General features: G+C 46.7%; 1 pseudogene and 1 gene segment (V, D, J or C); one reads left to right on the top strand and one right to left on the bottom strand.

Annotated features, from left to right (window-relative positions):
* Positions 1-9,930: 9,930 nt before the first annotated feature.
* LOC143826531 (immunoglobulin heavy variable 2-4-like) lies at positions 9,931-10,459 on the top strand. The segment is given in 2 exon segments: positions 9,931-9,997; positions 10,098-10,459. Coding segments are annotated over 2 exon segments (429 nt in total).
* A 12,010-nt stretch (positions 10,460-22,469) lies between these two features.
* On the bottom strand, positions 22,470-25,037 carry LOC143826530 (vomeronasal type-2 receptor 26-like; annotated as a pseudogene).
* Between the last annotated feature and the right edge of the window lie 843 nt (positions 25,038-25,880).

Raw genomic sequence — 25,880 nt, 5'->3', positions numbered from 1 at the left:
ACCTGGGTCAGGTGACAATAATAATCCAGAGTACCTTCTGGCTAGAATCCTCTAGAAGATGATCTCACCTTGACTCCTCCCCCTCCCATCATGGCTCCCACTCAGCCAATCAGCTCCTTCTACACTGTAGCCCTCCCATCATGGTTCCCACTTAGAGCCAATCAGCTCCTTCCACACTTCGGCCTTGAAGAGGATAAGAGGCCAGTAGGGTGCAAAGACCAATTAGGAACACCTGCAAGAGGGAACTATTTAGTACCCAATTAGGAACACCTGCAAAAGGGAACTATTTAGTGCCTATACCTATTAACCCTTGAGGAGAATGGTTGGGGTAGTTGTGGCTGGATCAAGGAGGCTTGCTGGCTTGAGAAATACATGGAAATTTTGGGGGGTGGATGCTGTCCATTTGTTTCTTGCTGCCATTTTATTTATTCCACCAGCCGTCTCATTCACTGAACACCTCAAATGAGCCTCCAAGACTTTCCTTCTTCTTACTTTCTCTCCTTGACTGTTTTTCTGTTCATTCTTCCACTGAAAGAATGGGCTTAAAACTACAGGGGGATTGTTTTTCCTGAAGACCATTTCAGGTGGGTAGTCAACACCATGTTGGATTTCAGGAGAAGACTAAAGATTTAAGTGCAGTCATACCTTAAAGACCAGCAAATGGTATTAACTCTAGCCTGTTTCTGGTGCTGACAAGGAGAGCTTTGACTCTTGAAAGCTCATGCCCCTCAAAACCTTGTTGCTCTTCAAGGACATTAAGGTGACCAGATTCTCCCACTTTAAGAGGGACATCTAGGGGCACCTGGCAAATTGTACTTATGTTGAAATTGAAATACATATGTTACTATTTTTGTGTTCTATGAACATTTTTGTTGTTCCATATAGACCAAATTTTAATCAAGACCCCCCCCCCCCCCGGTCAATGGTGTCCTGCTTTACCAATGTTAAAATCTGGTCACCTTTTTCATGAATCTTTTCATGAAGAAGAGCTTGAGTCTTAAATGCTTGGGGAGATGCAAATCAACATAACATTGAATTCCATATATCTGTTTTCTTCTTTCATTTGGCAGATCATTCTTCAAGTTCCTGGGCTCAAAAAGAAACCTGTTTACGATTTCTCCCAAACCCCATGCGTGATGGCACTTTGGCCCTGCTGGATTGTCCTTTTGGCTGTTTGGGAAGGTATTTCCCCCCCCCCGTTTAATGCCAACAGAGAAATAGTCCTCTTGCCTGTAATATGATTGTCATGAGATATGACCCTTCTTTAAGTATGGTATAAAAGTAAAGTTGACTTAACATAGTCATTGAATCTCCCATTTTGTTTCCCAGGGATCCACATGGAAGCGGTTCTGATCCAAGGGGGTTCAGAGATGAAGAGGCTGGGTGAATTTGTTGTGGATTTGTTGTGATGGACCGCTGGATGGCTCAGGTGAGACAAAATACAGGAAAGGGCCTGGAATGGCTAGTTTGGTACAGGAGATCATCTGAAAGCAACTACTATACCCCGATCATCCACGGACGATTCACAGTCTCCAAGGGGAGCTCCAATTTCGACTTGCAAATGAATGGCCTGAAAGTGGAGGACACAGCTGTGTATTTCTGTGCAAAACAAGATATACAGTGAGGGGAAACCCATCAATGGTCACGCAAATATTTTTTCAAAAGAACTAATGGTGAAGGGCATTTTCTGATGGTGGAGCCAAGGGCCACACTAAACTAAGAACTAGATGTTACTGTGTAAGCGTCAGGAGAGCATTGATGTTCGAGGAAGCCAAGAAATCCTCATACTGTTTAGTCTGAGGTTCTGGTGGCTTCTTATATTGGCATGAACCTCCCTGCATCATGCAAATGACTTTCTGAGAAGGCCTCCTTTTAAGGGAAGTTCCAGAACCCCCCTTTGGAGTCCTTGGTAGACTTCAGCCCCCTTTCAGGTCTTGATATCACAATCTGTCATGATGCAGCTCGGGCTATTGTTATGTCTTCTGGTTGCCTTCCCTGCTGGTAAGACAGGTGCCCATTTGTTCCTGATGCACAGGGCACTGGGAATTCGGTTGTGGGCTTTCCCCCAGATGGGCAGTTGCTTATGAATTCATGACTTTCTCCATCTCTGCAGGCGTTTCTTCACAGACCCTCCTCGAGACCGGGGGTGGCATCAAGAGACCAGGAGAGTCTCTGCGGCTGACCTGCACCGTGTCCGGGTTTTCTCTGTCAAGCTACAATCTGAACTGGGTTCGTCAGCCCCCAGGAAAAGGGCTGGAGTGGGTTGGACAGATTGCATATGAAGGCAGCCTTTACTATAACAGCGCTCTCCGAAGCCGGATCACGATCACCAAAGACAACTCCAAGGGCCAGGCGTTCCTCCAGATGAACGGCCTGAAGCCCGAAGACACTGGCACCTATTACTGTGCGAGAGGCACAGTGTGGGAAAACCTCTCCACAGCCATGCAAAAACCGCCCTTCCACAAAGCCCAGGCAACACTTGGCATTGTGTTTGTGGGCAGCTGTGCACAGTAGGCCCCTCGCTCTGCCTCTAATTTCCTCTTGTCCATGACTCACACATTATTCACACTACAGCATGATTTCCGGCAGGAAATCCTACAACAGCAATAACAGATTCTTGCACTTCCTTATTTACATTTGTTCTTATTTGAGGGCCAGCTGGGTGTCGTGGTTAGGAATGCCAGCTTCTAATCTGGAGAGCCAGGTTTGATTCCCCACTCCTCCTCCACAGGCAGGGCTAGTCACAGCCCTGTTCGTGCTGCCCTCAAATTGCCGCAGAAGTTCGGGTAAACATATGCTGGGAATGATGCTCATGTTCCACCACAGTGGAGAGGGGTCCCTAATTTTTTCTCTCTCCAGGTAGTAAGTGACAAGGAAATTCCTTTTGAACAGAGAAAAACATTTTCCACCTCCACCTGCCACCAAGAGGCACCTTCATCTCCATCCTTCTGAAAGGGAATGAGGCCTCCTCTGAGCCATTCAAAGGCAGACTGTGCACCACAATCTTTTGACTGTGCCAGTTCAGGAAAAAAGATTTCCTGTTGGTGGTGCTCGTGTCCCACAGTACTTGCATCCCGGCAAAATACACAGCTGAAACAAACTGTACCAGGGAAAGTAGAGTCAGAAGTCTATTTTTATCCCTGGCAGCTGGTCGCTAGGAGCTCCTCGCTGCTTGGCCAGGCCTTAGAAATGTGCCTGCAGTGAGTGATATTGGGGAGGGGGGATGCTGTCCCTGACATTCTTGTTGCCATGATAGGAAGGACATACCCACCCCACACACCTAACTTGGGTTCCCCACCTTCAGTTGGTGTCTAGTGAGCTCTGTTCTCCAACTGCCAGAGATCAGGTCACCAGAGGAAACTGGCCACAAGTTGGACTTTGTGTTTGAGGAGAAATTATTATCATTATCATTATCATTATCATTATCATTATCATTATCATTATCATTATCATTATCATTATCATTATCATTATCATTATCATTATCATTATCAATAATAATAATAATAATAATAATAATTAATAATAATAAATACATCATGCCACAAACTCTGCCCTTCTCGGGATCCACCCTCAAATTCTGCAAGCATCTTGACAGGATGAATTAACCTGCCAGCTTCCATTGCATGTTAGATGGGACAGATGTGATGGAGAACAGACCTGAGATTGCTGTCCCCGATGGCAGCCAGCCGCATGTTCCCCCTAACATCTGGGCTTTGACTTTCCCTTGGTCTCTTTTAAAGGGAGCTCCTTTGACGTCATGCGAATGATTTCCTGAGGCCACTGTCTTTAAAGCAAAGTTCCAGGCATTAAAAAAAGAAAAGAAATCCAAGGTTGTTGAGTAAATGCTGTTCACACTCAGCTCTATGAAAATGAGGCTCTTGACCACTTTCCTCTTGATCTTCCCTGCCGGTAAGAAAAGTTCCCATTTCCCCTTAGAAAATGGGGTTTGAGAATTTTGGGGCCTCTGGATCCTTTTCGCACTCTCTTTCTGATTTTGAATGTTTTCCTTTGTAGGTGTTTTATCTCAGATTCTGGCGGAGACCGGGGGCGGGGTGAAACGGCCAGGGGAGGCTCTCCGGCTGACCTGCACAGTGTCCGGATTCTCTCTGAGCAGCTATAATCTGCACTGGATCCATCACCCAGCAGGGAAGAGGCTGGAATGGGCTGGAATCATCTGGACAAATGGAGTCACTGCTTATAACCCCTCTCTCCAAAGTCGACTGAGCATCTCCAGAGACAACTCCAAAGGCCAAATTTCCCTGCAGTTGAATAACCTGAAGCCTGAAGACTCCAGCGTCTATTACTGTGTAAGGGAGAGGGACACACAAAGACAAGCCCTTTTGGAGGCAGCACAAAAACGGCCCTCCCAGAAATCTGAGCAACGGTTGTGCGCCAGAGCAGAAAAGAGAACTGCCATTCGTGCTCTTCATTTCCCCAGACGCTAATGCATGAAACCATTGGTTGGTTTTCTGCAGCATCACTTGGTGGTCTGTGTGGCTTGAGGAAGAGAGGAAGAGGCCAACTGTAAGGGAGCAGTCCGGTGGAAAGGAGAACAGTCGACATGCACTGGGTGAAGCCATGAAAGCCCTCCATGCTCTCCTTAGGAAGGTTAGGTATCCCTCCATGTGCCTTCCATGTTTCCGGAAAGCATAAAGAAGGGCATCCCTTGACAGCTGGTTCTCTTTTCCCAAAGAAAAGATACAGACTTCCAGAATGTCTCTTCCATTGAACTGACATTCCAAGGGTTTTTTTTTTGGGTGGGGGGAGGTAGTTCTGTTGGAGAAGCCCTATGAGAAATATGATAAATTAAAATGTGTGCTTTGCGATACATAATTCAGTGGCATGAAATTTATTTTCCTTTCTAACCCTAACACCCTCCTCAAATTTAGAGTTTTTGTCAAGTGCAGGAGCATGGTCAGCATCCCTCCCCAGGACATGTTGGCATCACTTCCATGTGCATAGTGAGCTGATCCCCCACACCTGCACAGTTGATCCCCCCCAGAGATCCTTCAGTTTCCCCCACAGGTGAGCTGAGTGGCAGAGGAGAAAGTCTGCATGTGGCAGAGGGTCCCTCTTCCTCACTGGGGTGAAGGCCAATCTACGGGGTCCTTGCAATTTGTCTCATAAGTTCAGAAAAGTGTGTGCTGGGAATGATGCTTATGATCCATGGGAGTAGGGAGGGGGACCTAATTTTTCTCCCCAGAAAGAGAGCATCAAGGAAATCATTTTCAGTACAGGATACTTTCCACCTCCAGCTGCCACCAGCTGGCACAACCGACTCCATCCTTCTGAAAGGGAGAGGAGCTCTGCTCTGCTCAAAGGCAAACTTTGCACCACAATCTTTCGACTGTGTCAATTCAGAAAAGCAATTTCCTGTTGGTGGTGCTCATGCCCCACAGTATTTGCAGCAGGGCAAAATTCAGAGCTCTAACAAACACCACCAGAGAAAGTAGAGGCAGAAATCTAGTTTTCAAAACCAGCAGCTGTTCCCTGGGCAAAGTATCTTTAAAGATATAGAATCATATAACCTTCCCGCACACCATCCGCCCATCCCCAGAGACATCTGGTAATTTTGAGGAATATTTAATTAATATTATTAAGTAATCTTCATAAGACTGGAGAAGAAGCTTCTTTCTGAAGCCCCCAGTCAACGTCACACCCGCACTAAGAGGTGCAGATTCTCCAGGACTTCAAGAGAGAGTCTTTTCCTAACCCTTGTGTCTGAGATGTTTTGAATTTGAACTAACCTGAGAAATACATCCCCTCACTGAGGAATGGCTATTGGAGAGAGAGAGCGCTTTGACCATCAAAAGTTCTCTCCCTGCAAGAAAAAAGCAAAAACGTTGGCCTTTAAGGTGCTACAGGATGTGAATATGTTCATGAAGAAAAACTTGCCTCTTATATGTTGGGTGAGATGCAAACTGAGGTGACGTTTGCCTCCATAAATGTGGGTGGTTCTTCTTGACTTCATTTATCAGATGAGCCTTCACGTTCCTGGGTTCAAAAGAAGACATCGAATCCACCAATTCTAGAGTTCTCCTAAATGCCGCATATGATGGCGTATTGGCTGCTCTGCGTTGTCCTGTTAGCGATTTGGGAAGGTAGTTGACTCTGTTTGATACAATGGGAGAATTATTCCCATTGTGTGTAACATCCCTTTCATGAGACACAATCCATAGTCATCATTACAGCATGGTATAGAAGTTAACACTGTTTCTGACTTTTCCGTTTTGTTTTCCAGGGGTCCATACAGAAGTTGTTCTGACCCAAACGGGTTCAGAACTAAAGAGGCCCGGCGAATCCGTTCGGCTGACTTGTGCCACAAGTGGATTCGTTGTGGCTGACTACTGGATGTTTTGGGTCAGACAAAAGCCAGGAAGGGGCCTGGAATGGCTGGTGATGTACTGGAAGCCCTCTCAAACCAACTACTATTCCCCAGCCATCCAAGGGCGATTCACAGCCTCCAAGGACAGCTCCAATTTCTATTTGCAAATGGACAGCCTGAAAGTGGAGGACACAGCTGTGTATTACTGCGCAAGGGAAGATGACACAGTGAGGGAAAACAAGCTACAGTCCTCCAAAAACCCTTCTGGAGAACTGAGTGTGGAAAGCATTTCCTGGTGGTGGAGTCAGACACCACTCAAAATTCAGAAGTGATGAGAATTTCTCTGCTTATTACCAAATGACTGGGTTGCAATTTATTCGGTATCTGTCACCAATAGGCTTACTAAAATCCCAGGGGGATGCAAATGGCCACCAGTCAAGCCCAGTAAGTTGCAAAATGGAAAACAGACTCAACGAACAGGCTGATAAATAAAGAAAATGAAATGTCCTATTTCTTAAGTATTCATATACGCCAGAGTCAAGCAAAAACTGGGTCTGGATTTGCTCCTGTTTTCAAGAGAGATGTTTTTCATCAGTAGCTTGCTCCTATACACACAATCCAGTGTTTTAATTCCTGTGTCCACAAAACATAACATAAATCCAGAAGCACACCAAGGACTTCCAGTCTTTACATAGCTTCTCTAGCTCTAGTGTTCCTGAATATTTCTTCAGCACGAAAGTCTTAAATATTTCCTAAGAGGCAAAATAAATACATTATGCCTTGAATAAATATTAACCCCTTGATATTTCTGCAGTGATGATCAACATGATTCAGAAACAATGTAATCTCATAGCTTCGAATATCAATAGACCATAGGCTCAATTTTTCTGCTGGAGGATCCCTTGTCAGCATTTTCAGAATGGGTCCCTGAGAGCCCAGTGCTTAGACATCCCTAAAAAATGATGTACCTTAAATGCCAGGTGCAGTTTGCAAAATCATTTAAAGGGGCCATTCTACAGACAACACGACAGGTCACCAAGTGTTTAATCCCAGAGGTGTAAGAGAACATAGCAATAAAATGCAAAAAAATTCACCCTTTGTAATAATCTGTGGGCCGTGTTAATTCTTTGATGGGGAGGCCAGAAGGCAATGCAAAGTACTCTTCATAAGTGGCCCTTTTACTGGACAGCAAATGTGAGAAATGGTCAAACCACTTCAGATCATGTGGCTTCTTTTCATTGGTTGGCATTCGGCAACCTCCAAAGAAGGTTCAGGTGTTTTGGTAACCTGTCAGCTTCCATTGCATATTAGCCTGGGCAGATGTGGTGAAGGACAGGCAGAAGGTTGCTGCTCTCTGGTGTCACCCACATGTTTCCCCTAACATCTGGGCTTTGACCTTCCCTTGGTCTCTTTTAAAAGAACTTCCCTTTGACGCCATGCAAATGACTTCCTGAGCAACTGTCTTTAAAGGAAAGTTCCAGGCGTAAAAAATGAAATCCAAGGTCTTTGAATAGATGCCAGTAGCCCCCAGGTTCATGGAAATGAGGCTTTTGACCACCTTCCTCTTGATCTTCCCTGCCGGTAAGAAAAGCTCCTATTTCCTCCTCGAAAATTGGATTAGAGAATTATGGAGTTCCTGGTCAGATTCCCCTTCTGATTTTCTATTCTTTTCTGTTTGCAGGTGTGTTTTCCCAGACCCTCGTGGAGACAGGGGGTGGGATGAAACAGCCAGGAGAGACTCTCCAGCTGACCTGCACAGTGTCCGGATTCTCTCTGACCAGCTATGAAGTTCACTGGGTCCGCCAACCAGCAGGGAAGGGACTGGAGTGGATTGGAGTTATAGGGAGTGGTGGCAGCACTGTTTATAACCCCTCTCTCCAAAGTCGACTGAGCATCTCCAGAGACACCTCCAAAATCCAGGTCTACCTGCAAATGAATGGCTTGAAGCCAGAAGACACTTCCACGTATTACTGCGCAAGACGGGCACACTGAGACAATCCCTTTGAAAGGCAGCACAGAAACCGCCCTTCTGTAGAGCTTCTCATTGTGCAGGGATGCGTTTTTGTGTGTCAAAGCAGGAAATCCATACATCATGTTCCTTTCCCCAGCCACTGGAGCATGAAGTCCTCCACCACTCTGTGTCCGCCTTATGCAGAAAAAGGATTTCCGGTTGGTGGTGCTCACGTTCCACAATTCTTGAAACTGGGTCAGATACATGGCTGAACTCAATAGTACCAGAGAAAGTAGAAATCTGTTCTTACTACCCACAGCTGGTCTCTCTGAGCTCCTTAGTGGATGGAGAAACCAACGGAAGACACAGAATCTCACCCTTCCCTGACACCATCTGTCCTTCTCCAGAGACATCTGGCAATCTGAGAAATATTATGAAGGGAGCATTAATATTATTACGGTAACATATGAAGGGAACTTCAAGAGATTGGAGAAGAAGCTCCCTTCTGAAGAATTTGGCCCTTGGTCACCATAACACCTTCTCTAAGAGGTGTGGGATCTCCTGGGCTTCAGGAGAAGGTCTTTTCAGGCTATTGTAGCTGCGATGTTTTGAACTTATTCATGCAAAATGTGTTCCCTCACTGGGGCATGACCTTTCTCCCACTAAACAGCAAGGCAGCTTCTGCAGCCAAAGGGGACACTGATACACACCTTGGACACACAGGATCGCAAACCAGGTTCTTTCTGCATTTCTCCAGTTGCCTGGAAAGCAGGAAGGGACAGCATTAAAGGGGTATGTCCACAAACCCTGAGAATTCTAATCCTGATCCCTGAAATTCACAGGAGTTTCTCTTTTAAATAAAAGAAGGAAAAAAAGATTTGCATTTCATTGGCATCAATGAGAATCTGCAGAGCGGTAGTGGGACTGTAGCTGTATGGAAACCCTCTTCTTCACCAGAACAAGGAGAAAACAGAAGGAAGCTCTGCTTTCTAGATCCCGCCTCCTATAGCCCTGCTCAGCCATGCCGTAGCAGAGGGGCTGCAGTGAGTGGTACGGGGTACAGAGTGTGCACACTGACCCGGTCTGTTCCTGAGAGCCTTCCTGCCCTGTTAGGGATGGGTTTCTGTGCACCCAGCCCCTCAAACCCTATCTGAAAGCAGCCCAATTTCAGGTTAACCCCATGTTAGCTGTTTTCCACTGCCCATCCCATGCGTTCTCCCCATCACTCCTTAGTGTGCCTCTAGTAAATAGTATTGGACCTCCGAAAAGAGCAGTGCAAAGCTTCTTGGACGTGTTTCACCATGTTCCCTTGGCTGGGAACGCATCTGTGGGGGCGGCCGACCCAGTGGCTCAAAGGAGATCTGCCCCATGTTGGAGTTCTGCAGCGGGAATGGGCTTGTCCTTCCAAGTAAGAAGCTTAAAATGGAGAGACCACAAGGCAACGCAAAAGGGATGCATTTCTATGTGGACTTTTTACTGGTGAAGGACAGACAGTTGCTGCTCTCTGGTGTCACCCTCATGTTTCCCCTTTGGTTTTCCCTTGGGCTCTTTTAAAAGAACTCTCTTTTACGCCATGCAAATGACTTCCTGAGCAACTGTCTTTAAAGGGAAGTTCCAGGTGTAAAAAATGAAATCCGAGGTCTTTGAATAGATGCCAGTAGCCCCCAGGTTCATGGAAATGAGGCTCTTGACCACCTTCCTCTTGATCTTCCCTGCCGGTAAGAAAAGCTCCTATTTCCCCCTAGAAAATTGGATTCGAGAATTATGGAGTTCCTGGTCAGATTCCCCTTCTGATTTTCTATTATTTTCTGTTTGCAGGTGTTTTTTCTCAGACCCTCGTGGAGACCGGCGGTGGGGTGAAACGGCCAGGAGAGACTCTCCAGCTGACCTGCACAGTGTCCGGATTCTCTCTGACCAGCTATCATGTGCACTGGGTCCGCCAACCAGCAGGGAAGGGACTGGAGTGGATTGGACTTATCTGGAGTAGTGGCGGCACTCTTTATAACCCCTCTCTCCAAAGTCGACTGGGCATCTCCAGCGACACCTCCAAAGGCCAGGTCTACCTGCAAATGAATGGCTTGAAGTCAGAGGACACTTCCATGTATTACTGCGCAAGAGACGGGCACACTGAGACAATCCCTTTGAGTGGCTGCTCAGAAACTGCCCTTCTGCCAAGCTGAGCACTGCGTAAGGATGTGGACTTTGTGTGCAGAAGCATGAAATCCTTGCATCCTGTTCCTTTCCACAGACTTTAGTGCATGAAGTTCTGCACCACTCCCTTCAGACGTTATTCAGAAAAAGAACTGCCTGTTGGTGGTGCTCCTGTTCCACAATACTTGCAAAACACGTGGGTGAAACAAACATGACCAGAGAAGTCAAAACAGAACCGAACTCCAGTTTCCTGCCTGCTGCAGCTCTTTAAATGGCTCTTAAGTGAGCAACCCTCTTAAGTATGAAAGAACAATGCTCATCCCATGCCTTCTCCCCATCATTCCTTAGTGTATCGCATGCAAACATTATTGGACCTCTGAAAAGAGAACAGTGCAATGCTTCACAACCATGCTGGGCTGTGTTCCCTTGACTGGAACCACATCTTTGGGGGCCGACACCACAATGGCTCAGGGAAGAGCTGCCCAAGGGTACAGTTACACAGAAGGAATGGGCCTCTCCGTCCAAGTAAGAAGCCTAAAATGGAAAGGCCACAAGACAGCGCAAAGGGCTTTTTTTCAAATGTGTCACTGAGCAGGGGGTTGGTCTAGAATGGCTTATATGCCCCCTTCCAGCTCTAGGATTATAGAATTCTATGATACTGGATAGTAAATGGGAAGAAAAGAAAAGTATTTTGTATCATAACAAAGTTAGAGTCGACTGGGAACCTTTGAGATCAACCAAGTGTTATTCAAGGTAGAAGCTACCTTGAATAAGAATTTGTTGGTCTTAAGTGGACTCAACCTTTGTTCTGTTGCTTCAGAACCAGCATGACTACCCACTTCAAACACATTCGGATCATATAACTTTATTTCGCTGGTTGGCATTTGGCAACCTCTAAAGAGGCTGGACATCTTAATCTGTCAGGTTCCATTACACGTTAGATGGAGCAGATGTGGTGAGGAGCAGAATTAAGATTGCTTCCCCAATGTTCCTCTTACCATCTGGGCTTTGACCTTCCCTTGGCCTCTTTTAAAGGGAGTCCCTTTGACGTCATGCAAATGACTTCCTGAGACACTTGTCTTTAAAGTGAAGTTCCACGCATAAAACATGAAATTCAGTCTTTGAATAGATGCCGGTCACCTTCAGGTTCATGGAAATGAGGCTCTTGACCACTTTCCTCATGATCTTCCCTGCTGGTAGGACAAGCTCCCATTTTCCCTTTATGATAATAGCATTATGGAGTTCCTGGTCCTTTTCCCATTCTTTTTCTGATTTCTTATTCTTTGCTGCTTTGCAGGTGTTTTTTCTCAGACCCTCGTGGAGACCGGGGGTGGGGTGAAGCAGCCAGGAGAGACTCTCCGGTTGACCTTCACAGTGTCCGGATTCTCTCTGTCCAGCTATGGAGTGCTCTGGGTCCGCCAACCAGCAGGGAAGGGACTGGAGTGGGTTGGAGTTATATGGAGTGGTGGCAGCACTGACTATAACCCCTCTCTCCAAAGTCGACTGAGCATCTCCAGAGACACCTCCAAAAGCCAGGTCTACCTGCAAATGAATGGCTTGAAGGTTGAAGACACTTGCATGTATTACTGCGCAAGATGGGCATATTGATACAAACCTTTTGAGAGGCAGCACAAAAAGTGTCCTTCTGTGAAGCTGAGCATGACTCAGACCTGCATTTTTCTGTGCAGAAGCAGGAAAGTGTGGCATCCTGTTCCTTTCCTCAGCGTCTACTCCATGAAGTCATGCACCACTCGTTTTTGGAATCACTGCCTGAATAAAAATGCTCCTTCCTAGCAGGGCTCCTAGAAATGTGGCCGGGGTGAACCAAATGTGTTCATGCCCATCAAGTGAAATCAAGAAACGAACCCTGCCCTTTGGTGAAGAGCCTTCATACACCAACAATGGGTCTAGATATGGTGATCCCTTGAGCCTAGAGTTGGTGATCCAGAGCCTGTGTATTGGACCTTGTGCTTCTCAGCTGGTAGAACTCCAGTCCCTTTGCTAAGGTTAATTCATTGTGACTGGGACACAGTTCCTTGTCTGCTGCCATACTTCTTGGCATCTTTTTCAAAACTGCCAATTCTCAAAAACACTTCCCCTGCTTACACGGAAGAGTGGAAACCATTCCTCTTTGTTCTGCAAGAGCTTATGGTGCCACTCAAGAAACAGGGGGAAAAGCATTAGACATTCTAATTCCCAGGAAGTTATGATCTCACTAGGTAGGAAGGTCAGTCCCCTGGTGGGATTTGGGGAACCTATGGAGTTTTATTTCTTCTCCAGACTAAAGAAATCAGTTCCCCTTCTACATGTTTTATTCAGAGGTAGTCAAGAAAGATGAGAACATCGAGATTTTCACTCCATAAGCCTAGCAAAATACTTCATACAGGTCTCGTTCCCATTAGGCCTCTATCCTTCAGGAAAGCAGGTTCATGATTAGCCCTGAGCCACACTTTTGAACGCAGAAAAGAGTTCAGAAGAACAAAGTCACCAGGATCCCTTTGGATGCTATAGTCAACATGAAAACAAGAATGTTCATAGAGAATTGTGTGGCCCTTCCCCATATCCCACCTAAACTAAAGCCATGGCCAAATTCCCTCACACTTCTGTCTTTCCAGGCCTGGTCACCATATTAATTTGTTTATGGCCAACCTGGACATAACTCACATTTTCTAAACATGCACCTACAGAAAGACTAGGAGATGGGTTTGTTTCCATGACTTGCGATCACCACCTTGGAGGACGATTCGCTTTCACGTTGTTGGAGAACTTCGAAGGCTTGTGGGATACATAACCAAGATATCATCCAACCATAGAGGCAACTTACACAATTGATGAGCATCAAGTTGAGGAGATTTGACTCGTGTCAGTAATGGAAGCGAGGTAACAGGATGCATCAGTGACAAACATCTTCCATCTGAGCTTAGGTGGAATCTCCCATAGTAGCATGCTTTGAAAGATGAACAAAACAACAAGTTGCCTATGAATGGCTATGGTGACATATCACCCTTTTCAGAAAAAAAACAACAACGTAGAACAGAACCAAAGTTCTGAAAATAAGAGCAGTGCTTAGTGCTGAGAAAGCATTTTTAGGGTGCTACTAATGCTCCACTCTACTGGTTGTCAGCCTATAGAGGGACATGGAATACACCAAGGGACATGCAGGGACCTGATGTGTTTGATTTTCCTGGGCTGATGCAATGAAGAACAGTGGTGAGATTGGTGCTCCCTTGGATAGCCACATGTTCTTCCTATCATCTCACTTTTAAGACTCTCTTGATCTCTTCTAGCAGGAGTTCCTTTTGCGTCATGCAAATAACTTTCTGTTGCAACCTTTGAAAATGCAAAGTCCCAAGCTGAAGACACAACAGAGCTGACTGTCTTGAATCGCGTTCCCTTCAGGTCCTCCAGATTGGCGCCAAACTGAAAATCATGGAATTGGGGCTCTTGATACATTTCCTCTTGCTGATCCCAGCATGTAAGACAAGTCACGGCCCGTTCCGCATACATAGGAAAATGCTCTTTTCAATGTGCTTTGGCAGCTAGATTTTCCTGTGCGGAACAGGAAAATTCTCTTCTAAAGCGCAATGAAAGTGCATTATCTATTGTGTGCAGAATGGGCCCTGGTTAGGGTGTGGAGTTGGACCCATGGGTTCCCTGGTGAACTTTTTTTCACACCGTACAATGTGTTCTCATTTCTGTTTATTTCCCTGTAGGCGTTTCTTCCCAACCCATTGTTGAGACTGGTGGTGGGATGCAAAGGCCCGGAGAGACACTAAGCCTGACTTGTACAGTGTCTGGAGTCCATCTAACGGTCCTTGCAGCCAAGTGGGTTCGTCAGCCCCCGGGAAAGGGCCTGGAGTGGGTGGGAGAGATCTGGAAAGCTGGCAGCACTCACTATAGCAGTGCTCTCCGAGGCCGAGTTAGCATCACCAAGGATGCCTCCAAAGGCCGGTTCTTCCTCCAGCTGAGCAACCTGCGGCCTGAAGACAGTGGCATGTATTACTGCGCAAGCCACGCTGAGACGCTCCTGCACCAGAACTGCCATGCCAGGAAGCCAGGCATCACTCGTGCATGCAGTTGTGTGCAAAAGCAAGAAGCGTGCTCCTCTCCCATCCTATCCATTTCTTCAGATGTGCTCCCAGATATCATGAGACTTTCATTCTGCACCACCATTTCTTTGAAGGAGGGATTCTCGGGGAGCGGGAGAAACTGGAAGCAACTGTTCCGGTAAGCCAGCATGCAGCCTCTTTGTTCAGTGTGATAGTCAGGATGACTTCCACTGCAATCCCAGCACTCTCTCCTGGCCACCAAAGAGACCAAGCTGAGATTCTCAGTAGGCATGGTGAGGCTTGCTTTCTGAGTCTGGTATACCCTGCACCAGGAGCTGCTCCTATGCCTTCCATTTGCTTTTGTCCTGTCATGAAGAGGACTCGAATCTTGCCGCCTAAAACCATTACTGAGATTCTCACAGTGCTGAGTGACCACGTGGCTGTGTTTGGATGCTGTGACACAGTTTACTAATATAACAGGATTCACTTTTGCTTATATAGTCCTACTGTTACGATGGTCAGTTCTTAGTCTGAGGAAGAGTGCTTGCACTCAAAAGCTCACGCCTTGAATAAATCTTTGTTGGTCTTAAAGGTGCCGCTGGACTCTGGTTTTATTGTGCAGCACCAATTAGGTTACTTGCACAGAAATTCTAAAGGAACTCTAGGATATCTGCTTGCCAAACCCATAGAGTTTCTAGAAGTTCCTAGAGCTACCTTATGTCACTTCCGGGTTTTACCCATAGAGATATGGCACCACCTATGAGGTTGACAAGTTTAACTATTCTTTTCTCGTGCTTCACAGAATTGGGGGCAGGGGGGTCCGCTGTCCCCACTGGGGCTTGCTGCTCTGTCCGTCAGGAGCGACGGAGGATCCTTGCCGTCCGCAGAAGTTAAACAAGCCTCAAAGGGTTTAGTCTGAGGTTCTGATGGTTTCTTATATAAGCATCCACCCCCGCACTCATGCAAATGACACCCTGAGATGCCCTCCTTTAAAAAGACATTATGGAAACAGATCTCGAGGTCTGAGATTGACGTCAACCTCTTCTCACTCTCTGTGTCACGGCCCACCACCATGCAACCGAGGATTTGGTTAACTCTTCTCTTCGTCTTCCCTGCAGGTGCGAAAGGCTCTCATTTCTCCTGGGGCAGAGGGCAGCAGGGATTGGGGGGTGAATGACTTATGAATTCATGACTTTCTCCATCTCTGCAGGCGTTTCTTCGCAGACCCTCGTCGAATCTGGAGGTGGCATCAAGAGACCAGGAGAGTCTCTGCAGATGACCTGCACAGTGTCCGGGTTTTCTCTGTCAAGCTACGATGTGAACTGGGTCCGTCAGCCCCCAGGAAAGGGACTGGAGTGGGTTGGACGGATCACAACTGGTGGCAGCCTTTACTATAACAGCACTCTCCGAAGCCGGATCACGATCACCAAAGACAACTCCAAGGGCCAGTCGTTCCTCCAGATGAATGGCCTGAAGCCCGAAGACACTGGCACCTATTACTGTGCGAGAGACACAGTGAGGGAAAACCTCTCCACAGCCATGCAAAAACCACCCTTCCAGAAAAGCCAGAGATCTCCCGGGCATGTGTTTGTGTGCAGTCGTGCAAAACAGGCCCCTCTTTCTGCCCCCCCCTCTTTCCTCCACTCCGTCACAACACCCTTCCGACTGCACTGTTCATTCAGGCATGGAAACCTAGAGTAGCAATAAAAATTTTTTTGATGTGTTGGACAGCCTCAGCCTCTTTGCCATGGCCGTGGGATCATGTTTTGAGGATCCCACAGTACTACAGCTGCAGTGGAAGTGGATGGCTGGGGTAGATTATGGGTTGGTTGAGGAGCCACCTCAGAGGAGTTAATGCCCTAAAGTATCTCCTCTAATGCAACCATCATATCCAGAGGAGCTGACCTCTGCAGTCTAGAGATCAGTTGTAATTCTGGGAGATCTCTAGTGCTCAGATGAAGGTTGGCCCCCTGAACATGCTTCACTTGTGTCTGTTGCATCCTTTCCTTTCCTCCACGTCTACTCCATGCAGTCATTCACCACTCATTTCTGGCATCATTGCTTGAATAAAAACGCTCCTTCCTAGCAGGGCTCCTAGAAATGTGGCCGGGGAGAACCAAATGTGGTCATGCCCATCAAGTGAAATCAAGAAACGAACCCTGCCCTTTGGTGAAGAACCTTCATACGCCCACAATGGGTATCCCTTGAGCCTAGAGTTGGTGATCCAGAGCCTGTGTACTGGACCTTCTGCTTCTCAGCTGGTAGAACTCCAGTCCCTTTGCTACGGTTAATTCATTGTGACTGGGACACAGTTCCTTGTCTGCTGCCTTACTTCTTGGCATCTTTTTGAAAACTGCCAGACAATTCTCAGGACATAGAATTCTCAAAAACACGTCCCCTGCTTACACAGAAGAGTGGAAGCCATTCCTTTTTGTCCTGCAAGGGCTGATGGTGCCACTCAAGAAACAAGGGAAAAAGCATTAGACATCCAAATTCCTAGGAAGTTATGATCTCACTAGGTAGGAAGGTCAATCCCTTGGTGGGATTTGGGGAACCCATAAGATTTTGTATCTTCTCCAGATTAAAGAAATGAGTTCCCCTTCTACACATTTTATTCATGCTTCACAGAATTGAGGGCAGGGGGTCTGCTCTCCCCACTGGGGCTTGCTGTAACAGAGGGGCAATGGAGGATCCTTGCTGTCCAAGGAAATTAAACAAGCCTCAAAGGGTTTAGTCTGAGGTTCTGATGGTTTCTTATATAAGCAGCCACCCCCACCATCATGCAAATGACATCCTGAGATGCCCTCCTTTAAAAAGACATTATGGAAACAGATCTCGAGGTCTGAGATTGACGTCAACCTCTTCTCACTCTCTGTGTCACGGCCCACCACCATGCAACCGAGGATTTGGTTAGCTCTTCTCTTCGTCTTCCCTGCAGGTACGAAAGGCTCTCATTTCTCCTGGGGCAGAGGGCAGCAGGGATTGGGGGGTGAATGACATGAATTCATGACTTTCTCCATCTCTGCAGGCATTTCTTCGCAGACCCTTGTCGAATCTGGAGGTGGCATCAAGAGACCAGGAGAGTCTCTGCGGCTGACCTGCACAGTGTCTGGGTTTTCTCTGTCAAGCTACGAAGTGCACTGGGTCCGTCAACCCCCAGGAAAAGGGCTGGAATGGGTTGGATGTATCACAGGTGCTGGTAACCTCTACTATAACAGCGCTCTCCGAAGCCGGATCACGATCACCAAAGACAACTCCAAGGGCCAGTCGTTCCTCCAGATGAATGGCCTGAAGGCCGAAGACACTGGCATCTATTACTGTGCGAGAGGCACAGTGAGGGAAAACCTCTCAGCGGCCATGCAAAAACCACCCTTCCAGAAAAGCCAGAGATCTCCCGGGCATGTGTTTGTGTGCAGCCGTGCAAAACAGGCCCCTCTTTCTGTCCCCCCCTTTCCTCCACTCCACGCCGTCACAACACCCTTCCCACTGCACTGTTCTTTCAGGCATGGAAACCTACAGTAGCAATAAAAAAAATGATGATTTGTTGACAGCCTCAGCCTCTTTGCCATGGCCGTGGGGTCACGTTTTGAGGATCCAGCAGTTCCACAGCTGCAGAGGAAGTGGATGGCTGGAGTAGTTTACGGGAGGGGGGGGGGTTGAGGAGTGATCTCAATGGAGTTAATGCCTTAAGGTCTCTCCTCTAATGCAACCATTACATCCAGTGGAGCTGACTTCTGCAGCCTAGAGCAGTGGTCCTCAACCTTTCTATCACCGGGGACCGGTCAACGCTTGACAGTTTTACTGAGGCCCAGGGGGGAGGGGTAGTCTTTTGCCAAGGGACGTCGCCGCCACCTGAGCCCCTGCTCCACTTGCTTTCCCTCCGGCGCCCCTGACTTCCCGCTGCCCACTGGGGGGCGCTGCCAGCAGCAGCTGCGAGGTGCCACAATACAAGCGATCATCTCACTAGGTTACCGATGGCAACAGTGATGCCGATCATTTTGGTTTACTCAGTCAATTTATTTTTTTCAGCACAGAAAAGGGTTCAGCAGAGCAAAGACACCAGGAAGCTCTGGGATGACACACTCATTTTGGAAATTAGACTCCTTCTATGGAATCCAATGGCGCTTCCCCATTTCCCACCTGAATCAGAGATACCTGATGTCATTTCCGTGTTATACTCAGATTAATACGGCCCCACCCACAGGAATGAACATTATTAATGCTATTTTCTCATGGTTCACAGAACTTAGGGCAAGGGGTGATCCCCTCTCCCCATTGGGGCTTGCTGCTGTGCCAGTTTCAGGAGAGGTGGAGGATCCTGGCTATCCGAGGAAGCTACACAAACCTCTTAATCCAATGCTCTGGTGGTTTCTTATATAGGCAGCCCTCCCTGACATCATGCAAATGTCTTTCTGAGGCGGTCTCCCTTAAAGGGACATTACGGAATCAGATCTCAGGATCTCGTATCGACTCCAACCTCCCCTCAGATTCTGCTGTCCCAGCCCGTCATCATGCACTTGAGGCTCTGGTTATGCCTTCTGGTTGCCTTCCCTGCAGGTAAGAAATGTGTCCACTTGCTCCTGATGCAGAGGACACTGGGCATTGGGTGATGTGCCTTTCCCTAGACGGGAAATTGTTGATAATCAGTTGATTATGAATTCATGACTTCCTCCATCTCTGCAGGCGTTTCTTCGCAGACCCTCCTCGAGACCGGGGGTGGCATCATGAGACCAGGGGAGTCTCTGCGGCTGACCTGCACCGTGTCTGGGTTTTCTCTCTCAAGCTACCATCTGAACTGGGTCCGTCAGCCCCCAGGAAAAGGGCTGGAGTGGGTTGGATGGATCACAAATGGTGGCGGACTTAGCTATAACAGCGCTCTCCAAAGCCGGATCACGATCACCAAAGACAACTCCAAGGGCCAGGCGTTCCTCCAGATGAATGGCCTGAAGCCCGAAGACACTGGCATCTATTACTGTGCGAGAGACACAGTGAGGGAAAACCTCTCCGCGGCCATGCAAAAACCACCCTTCCGGAAAAGCCAGAGAGCTCTCGGGCATGTGTTTGTGGGCAGCTGTGCACAGTAGGCCCCTCGCTCTGCCTCTAATTTCCTCTAGGCCATGACTCACACATTATTCACACTACAGCATGATTTTTGGCACAGAAACCACCAGTGGCTATTTTACTTACATGCCACAACATGCAATAGCACATGGGCCTTATCCATTGTTCTGCCATTACAGGTGGCTTTATGCCTCTCTCCATACATCAGTAGGATTCTCTACTCTGCAATCCCACCAGCCTGGTCAATCACTGATTATCCAACTGGTCGTGAAAGCTTTCTGCCCCTCTCTCTCCCCCCAGCTTTTTATTCCCTCTTCCACATATCATGGCCCTTTGCCAACAATCTGATTGCTGGCTCTGTCAAAGGGCAACAGTGTCACTGGTTGCAAAATCACAAAAAGATGTATTTGGCATGGAGATAGTTTAAGGTGAGAACAGGAGAAGAGCACGATCCGAGTCCAGCACTATCTTAAGGATCAGGAAAAAAAAAAGTATTTATTATTAAAGGGCACTTATAGTGTAGCTAGGAGATTTGAGGATTGTCTGGCAGCCAGGCAAGGGACATTTGAGGTGGTTCGCCATTGCCTGGCTCCATGACCCCTAGTTTTCTTTGGAGGAGCTACCACCCATGTCCTTGGAGAACCCCCATCCATATGGGTCAGCCAGGGTCAGCCCTGTTTAGCTTCCAATATCTGTGGGGATCAGGCTTACCTGGAAAATCCAGGTTAGGTCCAATAAAAGTATTTCCAAGGTATAAGTTTCTGAGAGTCAGGGTTCTCTTGGTATCTCACAGAGGGAGCATCGGCTATTGAAAATTCACACCCTGACAAAAAAAAATGTTGGCCTTTAAGGTGTAACAGGATGTGAATATGTTCATGAAGAAAAACTTGCCTCTTATATGTTGGGTGAGATGCAAACTGAGGTGACGTTCGCCTCTATAAATGTGGGTGGTTCTTTCCTGACTTCATTTAGTGGATGAACCTTCACGCTCCTGGGTTCAAAAGAAGACATCGAATCCACCAATTCTAGAGTTCTCCTAAATGCCGCATATGATGGCGTATTGGCTCATCTGGGTTGTCCTGTTAGCAGTCGGGGAAGGTATTTGACTCTGATACAACAGGAGAATTATTCCCATTGTGTGTAACTTCCCTTTCATGAGACACGATCCGTCGTTATTCTTACAGCATGGTATAGAAGTTAACTCTGTTTCTGACTTTTCCATTTTGTTTTCCAGGGGTCCATTCGGAAGTTGTTCTGACCCAAATGGGTTCAGAACTAAAGAGGCCCGGCGAATCCGTTCAGTTGACTTGTGCCACAAGTGGATTCGTTGTGACTGACTACTGGATGAATTGGGTCAGACAAAAGCCAGGAAGGGGCCTGGAATGGCTGGTCAGGTACTGGAAATCCTCTCAAACCAACTACTATTCCCCAGCCATCCAAGGGCGGTTCACAGCCTCCAAGGACAGCTCCAATTTTTATTTGCAAATGAACAGCCTGAAAGTGGAGGACTCGGCTGTGTATTACTGTGCAAGAGACACAGTGAGAGAAAAAACATCAACAGTCCTACAAAAAACCCATCTGCAGAACTGAGTGTGGGAGGCATTTCCTGATGGTGGAGCCAAACACCACATGAAAGTCAATGGGGAGAACTGCTTTGCTTATTGTCAAGGGACTGAATTTGCAAGGGACTGCTATTAGTAAAGAAGGCAACTGCAGTCTATCGACAAAAGCATTACATCAAAATCGCAAGATGTCATATTCCTGCTATAAGCTGCATTGGTCAAACTGCACTGGGAGTCCTGTGTGCAGTTCTGGAGTTCAAAAAGGAAGTGGACAAAATGGAAAAGGTGCGGAGGAGAGCGACAAGGATGATCCGGGGCCTGGGGACAAACCCTGGAAATCTCCCAGAATTACAACTCCAGACTACAGTGATCAGTTCCCTTGGAGAAACTGGTAGCTTTGGAGGGTGACCTGTATGGTATTGTGGCCAACTGAGGTCCTTCGTATCCCAAATTCTGCCCTCCCCAGGCCCCGCCCCCAAAGATTCATGAATTTCCCAACCCAGAGTTACTGACAAGTAAGACATTCACACTTTGTCGTCCTAGGTGTAGCGAGTGGAGCTGCTGGAAAGAGAAAGAGAAACAGAGTTTGCTTTACGTTGTATTGCATTACCAAGGGATCACACAGCTGGAAAAAGAATCACAGCAGCAGCAGTTATCATTTCGTTGACCTTATATATTCAGATTGCAAAAAGCTTTTCCTCATAAAACTATCAATGCCAGTGATCGATGGTATGGTGGAAGCCTGCAGTAGAGGCCTTGAGGGCAGGAAGAAAGCTGTTCTTGAGAGCTCACACATTTGTCACAAGATTCTTCTTTGTTTTTCCTTTACCCAAGCTTTTATTATCTCTTTACAGTAAGAATGTAAGAAAAGCCCTGGTGAGTCAGACTTGTGGCCCATCTAGTGCAGCACCTTGCTTCACACAATGGCCAGCCAGTTCCTCTGGAGGTCAACCAATAGTGCATAGAGACTGAGGCCTTCAGTAGAACATCAGAAGAGCCCTGCTGGATCAGACCAGTCATGGTGGTCCATAAAGTAATCATGAATTAATGGGTGGGATCTAGACTCAGTTTTCTGAAGGCATAATAGACCTTCTTGTCTCACACATTCAAATCAGAGTACAGTATTTGCTGGCATACAAGACTACTTTTCCCCCCTGAAAAACATGCCTCCAAGTGGGGGGGTCGTCCTATACGCCGGGTGCACTTCAGTTGGGATAGACAGAGCTGCCCATAGTGGCCCATAGTACTGTAATGTAATGTAACAAACTCTATATTTTGAGTGGAAATGTTGGGGGGTCGTCTTATACGCCCAGTCGTCTTATACGCTGGCAAATACGGTACATTAATCTGTACTTAGTTCTACTAATTCAGAGAGACAGAGAGAGATGAAATACAGATTCTTAAGTTTTTCTCATGAGTTGATCCTTCTTATTGAGTTCAGGCTTCAGCATAATTATGTAGAACTTGGGGGCAAAGATCCAAACCACTAAGCCAGCACTGGAGACCAAGATGGAGAAGATCTCCACGGCCACCATTTGTTTCCCTTTGGTGCTCAGGTAGGTTGGAACAAAGCACAACCAAACACTGCAAAACACAAGCAGGCTGAAGGTGATCAACCTGGCTTCATTAAAACTATCAGGCAACTTCCGGGCAACGAAGGCCACAATCAAGCATGTGAGGGACAGAAGTCCCATGTAGCCTAGGACAATGTAAAACATAACAACAGAGCCTTCATTACATTGTACTATGATCTCAGTAGTCAATGACTGAGTGTTGAAATCTGGGAAAGGGGGAGAGGTTCCTAACCAGAGTGTACAAATGCTTGCTTGAATGAGGGAGCAAGAAAGGACAATGAAGCTGGCCAGTTCTTTCCCCAACCATTTCCTCAAGCTGGACCCTGGCTTGGTGGCCATGAAAGCGACCACCACAGTGATGGTTTTGGCCAAGATACAAGACAGAGCCAGGGAGAAGATGATGCCGAAAGCAGATTGCCGGAGGAAGCAGGTCACCTTGGTTGGTTCTCCAAAAAAGAGCAAAGAGCAGAGGAAGCAGAGCAGGAGGGAGGTGAGGAGAGTGTAGGTGATATCTCTGTTGTTGGCTTTGACAATGGGAGTATCTCTGTGTTTAAGGAAAACTCCTAGAATGAAAGCTGTAATCAAGGACAGTGACAGAGCAAGTGAAACCAGACTGATCCCAAGCGGTTCTTCAAAAGACAAGAAGCTTATTAATTTGGGGATGCATCCATCCTGGTTCCTGCTTGGATACTGATCTTCTGGGCATGCAAAGCAGTCATCCATATCTGAAAAGAAAGAGTAAAAGAACTCTTTCAGTGCTGACTGAAATGTGCTGTATCCTTCCGATGATTACATTAAGGTGCGTGACTAGTAATATGAACTTTGCCTTTCTTCTAATTTCTGCCTGAATGTGGGTATGTTAAAGAGCATCTTTGTATTCTCCTGCAGTGGTGACAATATGTGAATTCTCCCTCTGAAGTCAATTGGAAGAAAAAGCCATGTACATAGACATAGAGGGTTACTAGGGTTGCTGGCTAAATACTGGTAATTCCTTGCATATGAGTGTGTGTGTGGGGGGGGAGAGACATGGGGAAGGCAGGGTTTGGGGAGAGACCTCATCAGGGTATAATGTCATAGAGTCCACCCTCCAAAGGAACTATCTCCTACAGAGAGGATGGGCTGTGTAGTCTGATGATTGGTTGTTATTGTGGGAGACCACCTGTAGGCTAGGATCCCTGGCTATGGTGCAGGACAATTATGCACATGTTGAATACTGCGCTTTCAATGTGCTTTTGCAGCTGGATTTTCTTATGCAGAACAGGATAATCTTCTAATGTGCATTGAATGTGCATTACCCTGAGTGTGCATCATGGGCCTGCGCCTTCTACAAATTGTACATCTTATATTTTTCCATGTGAAAACATCTTTGCTAGAATTGGCCTGGATCTTGCAGCTATTAACAAGCATATTATTCACTTTGAGGCGTTTTGTTTTGTTATAGTAGCACATTGTGAAAGCAAAGGAAACGGGGCAAATTCAGTAGATGAAATGAGTTTAGAGTTAGGGAGTTTGATAATCAGAGCGTTCTGCTTGGCTTGGCCATGATAGGTTGGCTTGGTAGAAGAAGAGCTGGGTTTTATACTCCGCTTTTCACTGCTGGAAGGAGTCTCAAATTAGTTTATGAGTGCCTTCCCTTTCCTCTCCCTGTAACAGACACCCAGGGAGGGAGGTAGAGCTGATGGAACTCTTACAGAATTGCTCTGTGAGAATAGCTCTAACACAACTGTAACTAGCCCAAGGTCACCCAGCTGGCTGCATGTGGAGGAGTGGGGAATCAAGCCCAATGCTCCAGATTAGAGGTTGCCACTCTTAACCACTATGCCCAGCTGTCTCACACAAACTGTACAACTGATGGGTTGGAAGCTGGAAAAGTCTAGGGCTGTTTTCGGCCTTCTAAAGCCCTTACACCATCCAAATCCCTTTACCACCGATAGAGCTTTCCCTTTGTTTACCCAAAATGATCTTCCAGTCTACTTGGGGAACTAGTCCTACATTTCTTTTACATTTCTACCTTCAATGGTAAATTATGGTTTTATTAAATGATCTTCTCCCTTCATTCTCAATACTCCGGGAATCTGATTCACTGCATCACCTACCTTTGTGGATGGAAAATTTCCCTGCTGGGCAGGGAGCGCAATCGTAGCAGCAAAACTTCTCCCCTTCCTTCTTTTTCTTCTGCTGACCAGGGGGGCAGGGGTCATTGCACAGAGAAACAGGCACCACCTAAGCCAGTATATAAAAACCATTGAGGGCAGGAGAAACGACACATCATTCCTAAAATAAAATTTAACAGCGGACCTTTGAAGTGAGTGAAAGAAGGCAAAACATGACCCATTATCTGAGAAACCATCTGCTCCTGTTTTCTGATTATGGCAAATAATGTTTAGTTGCAGTTGCCTAGCAATGGTTTCAGAAAAACATTTGTTTCTTAAAGATGTAGGCGCCGCTTCTATTGTTAGGGGGGGGTGTTGAGCCCCCAGTTTTTATTCAGTCATTCTCAGCTTTGTGAAGAGTCTGGTGCCTGTGGCTCCAGTTCCCACAGGTAAGAACCCATGGGCTGAATCATAGTGTGAATGAGAGATGCTGGATGAGACTTTAATGTTTACATCTCCTGTTATTTCCTGAGTGCACTATGTGGCTCTCCCTTTTATGGGGCTTGGTCCTTCATGAGAAGGACAGGGAATTCCTAAAAAGAGAATAAAAGCTTGAGTCCAGTTCTGCCCGTGAGAATCTCTTACAATCCAAACCTGATTAAAATGTCTGTGCCATAGAATCATATCCTCATGCACGGTTAATCCTTCCCCTTCAAGAGCATCCGGGTCCACCTTTCCGACTTTGACTTGAAGGATAGTCTTGTTTGGGAACATGACCATGTTCATGAGGTCAAATCCATTCCCCATTTCCATGTTCTTGTTAAAGGACATGGTTTCTCCAGCGGAATTGTTAAAGGAAAGGCCTTGAAGAAAAGAGTGGGACTGGTGGGAACAGAAACAAGAGGAGAGGTTGCTTTACATTAGGGTTCTATGCAATGGCCAAAATATTACTCAGTTGGAGGAAAAATTACAGCTGTTGTTGGTGCATCACTCCATAGACCTTTTATGTTCAGGTTGTCAAACACATTTCCTCATTGATACAGATGATGCACCATGCCACTCTCAGATTCATCCTAAATAAGATTTAGCTGAAAACGTACATGTTTCCTAT

This window comes from Paroedura picta, chromosome 16 (genome assembly GCF_049243985.1).
Source record: "Paroedura picta isolate Pp20150507F chromosome 16, Ppicta_v3.0, whole genome shotgun sequence".
NCBI classification, from domain to species: Eukaryota; Metazoa; Chordata; class Lepidosauria; order Squamata; family Gekkonidae; genus Paroedura; species Paroedura picta.
The sequence above is the reverse complement of the archived record's forward strand: the minus strand, read 5'-3'. Positions and strand labels throughout refer to the sequence as shown.